The sequence below is a fragment of the Ichthyophthirius multifiliis genome (assembly GCF_000220395.1).
Source record: "Ichthyophthirius multifiliis unplaced genomic scaffold scaff_1120509251356, whole genome shotgun sequence".
Classification (NCBI taxonomy): domain Eukaryota; phylum Ciliophora; class Oligohymenophorea; order Hymenostomatida; genus Ichthyophthirius; species Ichthyophthirius multifiliis.
In genome coordinates, this window is record NW_004085953.1 from 1 (window position 1) to 7642 (window position 7642).

The 7642-nt window shown below is 15.0% G+C and overlaps 2 protein-coding genes across 2 annotated transcripts, besides 21 other annotated features; both read right to left on the minus strand. All coding sequences in view use genetic code 6, as the record gives it.

Moving 5' to 3' along the window:
- Positions 1–164: 164 nt before the first annotated feature.
- Positions 165–219: a microsatellite.
- Positions 174–226: a microsatellite.
- Positions 227–254: 28 nt separating this feature from the next.
- Positions 255–301: a microsatellite.
- A 49-nt stretch (positions 302–350) lies between these two features.
- On the minus strand, positions 351–2569 carry IMG5_188240 (protein phosphatase 2c, putative; the record flags this gene model as incomplete). Its single annotated transcript, XM_004027124.1, has 9 exons — positions 351–431; positions 480–572; positions 629–873; positions 1255–1411; positions 1512–2028; positions 2076–2271; positions 2320–2379; positions 2436–2486; positions 2528–2569. Coding segments are annotated over 9 exons (1440 nt in total), but the record flags the coding sequence as incomplete, so codon positions are not given.
- Positions 1416–1502: a microsatellite.
- A 180-nt stretch (positions 2570–2749) lies between the features above and the next one.
- Positions 2750–2821: a microsatellite.
- A 271-nt stretch (positions 2822–3092) lies between these two features.
- Positions 3093–3163: a microsatellite.
- A 40-nt stretch (positions 3164–3203) lies between these two features.
- Positions 3204–3340: a microsatellite.
- Positions 3341–3517: 177 nt separating this feature from the next.
- Positions 3518–3564: a microsatellite.
- Positions 3565–5639: 2075 nt separating this feature from the next.
- Positions 5640–5672: a microsatellite.
- Positions 5673–5711: 39 nt separating this feature from the next.
- IMG5_188250 (protein kinase domain protein) lies at positions 5712–7097 on the minus strand (the record flags this gene model as incomplete). The annotated part of the gene is made up of 2 exons (XM_004027125.1): positions 5712–6779; positions 6872–7097. Coding segments are annotated over 2 exons (1294 nt in total), but the record flags the coding sequence as incomplete, so codon positions are not given.
- Positions 6787–6857: a microsatellite.
- Positions 6795–6860: a microsatellite.
- Positions 7098–7493: 396 nt separating the features above from the next.
- Positions 7494–7542: a microsatellite.
- Positions 7496–7542: a microsatellite.
- Positions 7527–7585: a microsatellite.
- Positions 7535–7585: a microsatellite.
- Positions 7577–7642: part of a microsatellite that runs on past the window's edge.
- Positions 7597–7642: part of a microsatellite that runs on past the window's edge.
- Positions 7601–7642: part of a microsatellite that runs on past the window's edge.
- Positions 7603–7642: part of a microsatellite that runs on past the window's edge.
- Positions 7604–7642: part of a microsatellite that runs on past the window's edge.
- Positions 7635–7642: part of a microsatellite that runs on past the window's edge.

Here is a 7642-nt window from a genome sequence, read left to right on the forward strand (position 1 = left end):
AAAGATAGAAAAATAATTGTAATTTACAACTTTATAAAACTAAATTTATATATTTTATACTTTTTACAAAATTATTTTATAAAGAATTAGAAAAAAAAATATTATAATTATAATTAAAAAATTAAAAAAAATATAAATTTAAAATATAATTAAGAAATAAAATAATATATAATAAATATATTTATTTATATATTAAAATATAATTTATTTAAATTAAAATAAAATTAACTAAAAAATTATTATACTTATATATATATTTACTATAATTATAACTTTATTTATATATATTAGAAATTTATTTTAAAATAAATATTATTTATACATTTATTTTTTACAAACTATTTTTTCTATCATTTTTTATTTATTTTCTATTCATCGTTATTTTTAATAAATAGTATTATACAAGTAATATCATCAATAGTATCATCATTCTATATATATTTTAAAAAAATATTTAAAAAACTTAAAAATTATTTTACTTCTTGCCATAACTTTACAGATTACTTTATAATACTTTCTGCTGCTCCATTAATATTATTAGTTTTATAATAAGATTATACAATTTTACATACCTTAATATATATATATATAATATTTATTTATGCATAAATATTTTTTAATAATATACCTCATCATTACTAAGAAATTCCCAAACTCCATCACTTGCTATAACAATAAATTTATCATCTTCTCCTATATCAAATTTTACAATTTCCGGTTCTGAAATAACTCCAACTTCCCTTCCTGCTTTATCTCCTAAAGACCTCGACATAGCTAAACCTGGGTAAGTCATATTTTTATTCCAGACCCTATATATGCCTTCATTTTATCCATTTTCATCTGTCTATAGTTCCACTCTTCCTCCATTTTATTCTATTCTTTTTTTTCTTTTAATAATTCTGGTTTATGATCAATACTTAGCGCTAAACTTTTCCATTTATGTTCTTTTTAGATATATCTACATACTATAGCTCGTGAATCTCCACAATTAGCACAGTATAATTTATTTCCTTATAATAAAACTGTGACAGCTGTTGAACCACTTAAATAAGTATTAATTTTAGTATTATTTAGGAGATCATTTGAAATTGTATGGAATGATTAAGTCAATACATTAGAAATACTTTAATCTTATTTTAAATAATTAAATATTATTTTTGGAAGGTTATCTTTTATGTAATTTGATACTTAATCCCCGTATTCACCTATTTTTTTTATTATTTTTTTTAAAAAAAGTATTTTTTTTATTATTACCATGCCCATCTAATACACCAAAAAATCCTATTTATTAATCATTATGTTTTTTCAATATGTTTATACTGGAATCTTAGTTTATTTTTTTTTCGTGAGGACTATATTGTCCAGCTCTTGTTTTTATTAAAGTACTAATCTAAAATTATTTTACTTTTCCCTTTTTTATATATTTTATATAATATATATATATATATATTTATATATTTATATATTTATATATTTATATATTTATATATTTATATATTTATTTTATTAACCATTTAATCCTTATAACTTCCTAAATATAAACTATCATTAAGTTATAAATCTTAAATATCAAAACTAGGATTTTTTTAACTTTAAAGCTTTGTCGAATTTATTTGTTTTTCGATATTTTCTTTTTTTTATTAAGTAATTAATAACTAACTTTTAGCATTTTTATTATAATCAGTAGTTGACTTTAATTACTTATTACTTACGACATTAAAAGTAGGACAGTATTGGTTAAATTTAACTAACTCTTTTTAATTTATTTATTATGAAAGCGATTGTTTATTTTCATAGTCATTTTCTAATTCTTCAAAACTAGACTTTTATTATGTTTCCACTGATATTTTTTTGGGGTGAAGAGATTATGAACTATTTTTCTAATTATTTATGCTTTTTATATTAAAAATGTTTTATTTTAAATTTTTATATTCAGATAATTTTGAATTCTATATTATTTTATTTAACTGTTGTTTGTAAACTTATTTCTCATATGCCTAACTTTCTCTTACTAATATTTCACTTCCTCTATTATTTTAATTACATTATTATTAAATGATTATATATATAAAAACCTTTTTGTTTTTTATTTAAGTTATTATTATTTATCTAATGGAGGAAGTCTTTACAAATCATTTTGTTATTAGTATTTTTCTAATTAAGATATGAAATTATTTATTGGATTATAATTATTTTATTCCTCCTTTTATAAAGTCTTTTTTATCTAAAATTCATTATTAAATGCAGAAGTTTAAATTTTATTATATTAGTCTTTTTTAGTTATTTTTTGTTATTTAAATAATTTATATTTTTTTTTACCTGATTAATGCATTTTTAATTCAACTTTTTCATATTAGTAGGCATTTTTATTAAAAGAATCTATTTTATTTTATAAGTTATATGTAAATGATATTATATTATTTAAAAAAAATTACTTTAACCTACTAATAATCTATGTTAATGCTATTTTTCGTTCATATTTTTTTCTTTTAAAATTAATATATGAATTTTACAATATAATATATACTATCTTAAATTTGCTTTGAAGTTTAGATTTAGATCATTTGTTTTAATATTTTGTTAAGTTTATTTTTTTTAATTAAATAAATTTATAAATGTATTTCTATATTATTTTTTTTAGTTAAATATATTTATAATTATAAAATTATTTTTTTACTTTTTATTAAAATGTTTTTTATACAAAATTAAAAAAATTATAATTTTGATAAAAATAAAGTAATTTTTTTTTAATTCATAAATAAATAATTAATTTATATAAATAAAATTATAAATTAATTAATAATATTTTTATAAAAAAAATATTAATTCTTATTATATTTTATAATAATTTTTATAAATTATACTTAATATTTATATTTGATATTAAAATATAATTAATTTATATTATTTTGTAAATTTATATTTAAAAAAAAAATTAATTATTTTTATAATAATTTATAAAGACTATAATGTTAATATTTATAATATTTTATTAATTAAAAAAATTAAAATAAATATATATGCAATATAATGATATTATATTTATTAAATAAAGTATTTTTATATAGAATATATAGAATTAAGGAAATTTAATATATATATATATATATATATATATATATATATATATAAATATATAAATAAATATATATATATATATATAGTCATAAATAAATAAAAATGAAAAAAATATTAAAATTAAAAATAATAATAATATTTTTAATAATAATAATAATAATAATAATAATAATAATAATAATAATAATACAAAAAGAAGAATAATAAAAGAATAATAAAAAAAGAATAATAAAATAATAAAATAATAATAAATATAATAATATATTTTTTAAATTCTTATTTAAATAACATTATTATTTATAAACATAATGATAATGTTCTTTATTAATAATAATATATATTTTAATATATAACTAATATAAATATTACTTGATATTTATTAATTTAAATAATTATTTAATTATATAATTATAAGATATTTTTATTTAATTAAAGTTTTTATATTAATTTTTTTTATATTTTATTTTATTTTCTAATATATTATTTATATCTAAATAAAAATGATTTTATAATATTTAATTAACAAAATATTATATAATTATATTTTATATATTCAAATTTTTTATATCCAACGTTTTTGAATCATATATATTTCTGTTAAAATATAAACATGTTTTAATAGATAGAGTGATCCTGGAAATATACAAAGCATTATCCAAAAAGTAATTCCAAAAAATCCAATTAAAAAAAAAATAATATAAATAGCAATTTTTTTAGTACGGCTTTTTTAAATAAAAGATTATCCTTTTAAATCTCAAATAAACTGCAAATGGAGAATATACAGCTATAAAAGGTAAAACTGGAAAAAAACAGAATACGATAATACTAGATATTAATAATATTAATAAAAAACGTATTAGACCTTTTATGAAATATTATAATCTTACTTACAATGTTATTTCTTAATTTACTAATAATAAACCTATACATATATATATATTTTAAAAATAAATATTATTTAAATTTTTACAAGGGCATCCGAATATATTATATAATTTATAATGAAAAGGAGTATATTCTTTTTTACAAATCCAGCAAAAATCATGTTTACAAGAAGGACAATTAATTGCATTTTCAGCTAAGAATATATATATATATATATTTATAAATTAAAAGAAAAAAAATTAATTATTACTTTGAACTTTCATTATTAATCCTTAACAAAGTGGACAAACTCCTTTTCTAATACGATAAAGATGTATTTATAGTTTATTTTATAAAGATTCTATACATGTGACTAAATAATAATAATAAAAACAAATAATTTTATATTTTTTAAAAAAATATATAAATTATTATTATTATTTTTTACTTTTTTTGTGAGATGGCATATAGCATAAATAACACACTCTCTATTAACAATTATAGCATTTTTAATTATTTTTATCTTACTTAAATTTAATATGGCTTTAGCAGTTTTCTTATACACAATCTTAGAAAATAAATAATTATAAAAAAAATATAATATGAAAGAAAGTTATAAAATTTATATTATGTAAAATTAAAAGAGACTATTCATTATTTTTTTTTTAAAAAAAAAAAAATTAATATTCTAATTTATTTTGTATATTTTTAATTGGAAAAATGAAATAAAATATAAACTTATTCCTTATTTTTTTATTTTTTACATCTTATTTATGGGTTATTATTAATTATTGAAAGCCTTTTAAATTTTAAATACTATCCGAAAAGTTATTTATTTATAATTTATTAAATTTAATCTTCAGTATAAGCATATTAACATTTTTCCTATGGACAATATATATGAGTTACTCTTCCTTACTAAATTCTTGAAATTATATATTATTCTTAACATCTTATACAAAAAGTATGTCCACTAAAAATAATTATAGTTTAAAAAATAAATATATATAAATACCAATTTTTGGAAACTTTTAATTATAAAGTTTCTGGTACATTTAAAAAGCAAATACTACACAAACTAATATTAACTTTTATAGAAATAGAAAGCCTGCTAAACTCTAATTATTTATTATCATTAAAATCGACTTTCTAATTGTTAATGTTTCGAGATTATTATAAATAATAATTATTTTCAATTTTAGTCCACCTTTATTTTTTTTATTCACTAAGTAAATAATCTACGAGTTATTCTAAAAGACTTAACAAAGATTATTTTAGATTCATATTTTATTCAATATATATTTATGCTTTTTAAATACATAATTGCATTTCGAGGACTTTTATTTATAAATATAATGACTTTTTTGCTTCATTGAAAATTTTTTCATCTACTTATTAATAAATAGTGTTTTATTAAGATAAAGGAATATCATTTACAGTAGTTATTACTTAATTTTTGAATTCTACTTAAACTTTTTCTATAGACTTTAATACAGGTTTTTTGCCATATTATTTTTTTAAATCTTAAATAGTATGCATTTTTAAATAATTTTATGTAATATAATATTATTTTATAAATATTGATCATATTAGCATTTTTTAAATATAAACTAAATATATTAATGTATCATTTCACTAATATATTATAATAAAGTTAATAAGAATATTTATTACAAATAATATATTTAATGTATCTTTTTAATAATTTATATATTTAATATTTAATATATATATATATATAGAATTTCGCTTTTTAAAATATATATAAATCATTTTCTTTCATTATTTACACAACCGAAAATCTTTAGTATTTTTCCTAAAAAAGAGACTTAATTATTATTTTGTTTATTTTTATTTCTTATATATAATAAATCTCTACTTATTTATGAGTTTCTATAAATTTATTCTTATTCTTAATCAATATCATTAATAGTTTTATTTTAAGAACTATTTGTATAGCATCTTTTATTAACATATTTTTAATTATTTGGAATTTCATCAATATAATTACTTCTAATATTACTTTTTAATCGTTATTTTTTAATTATTTATTATTGTTATTGTTATTTATCAAATATTTTATTATTTGGATTTTATTAATAAAAAATAACATTTAAATTTTATTTATTTAGAATAAAATCAATATTAATTTCATTTATTTAATAAAATTTTTACATCCATCTGTGTTATAAAATCTAATCTAAAGAAAATCTTTAAAAGGCATTTTTTTTCAAAATACCGCAAATAAGTTCTTATAAATCATTTCCTATGAAATTCTCGAATTTAATTTCTTAAGAATTTACAATAGAATTTAATTTCACACTATTATTATTACCTCTAAAGGGCGTATATCCATGTAATAATTCATATAATAAAATTCCTAAAGACCATATATCTATTTTGTGGTCATAAGGTATATTTTCTATCATTTCAGGGGCCATATAATCTATTGTTCCACAGAAAGTATTTCTTACACTGTTATTTTATTCAGCACTCCAACCAAAATCACAAAGCTTAATATCACCATTTTAATCAATTAATAAGTTTTCGGGTTTCAAATCTCTATGGATAATACCATTTTTATGTAAATGATATACACCAAGACAGGTCTAATAAAAGAATCTAAAAGCAATATTTTAATTAAGCTTATTTAACTTTTTTAGAACGGAGTATAAATTGCCTTATTCGCAATATTCTAAAACTAAGTATACATTTTATTTATCTTCGAAATAATAAAAAAGTTTACAAATATTTGGGTGATCCATTTTTTTTTATATTTTTATTTCTCTTTTTAAATTTTAAATACTACAATATTAGAATAATATTTGTTTTTGTATCTTTCATATATGAAAATATATATTTATAAATAAAAATTATATAATTATATATATAATATATATATATATATATATATATATTTAATTTGTACTATTTTTATTGCATATTTCTAATTATTTTATTTATCTATAGCTAATCTTACTTAACCGAATGTTCCTTAGCCTAATAATAATTTTTTTCCAGGAGCTTCTATGAATTTGTAATCAAATATATTTTTTTTAGGTTTATTATTTGAAACTATAGTACTTGAAATTGGTTATGTTTTTGATTTTGTATAATCTGTTGAAATCAGATCTTCTTCTGTATTTAGAGTATTACTTTTTTTAAATAAATTAATTAAAATTATTAATAAATTTCTTTTATATACTATTATTCAAATGATGATTCATCATATTTAAAGTCATAACCATAGTTTTTATTTTATTGTATTTATTTATTTATTTTGTAAAAATTAGATTATTGTTATTTTGATGTAAATATTTACATTTAATGATATTTTTATGAAGTTTTATTATAAAATTTTATTTATTTTAATCTATATATATATTCTTTATTTTACATAAAATATTTATGTAAAAATTTATTAATATATATATAATTAAATAATTTATATTACTAAAAAAAAAAAAATATTAAAATGCTTAAACAGAATATTTAAAAATAATAAATATTATTTTTATTATAATTCAATTTTATTATTTATGATAATTAAGTAATAAATTTAAAATAAAAATTTAAAATAATAAATTATAAAATATAAATATATTTTATAATATATAATATATATATATATATATATTTATATTTTTTAATTAATTATTATTTTTATTTTGTAATTTTTGTATTTTTTTTTTTTATTTTT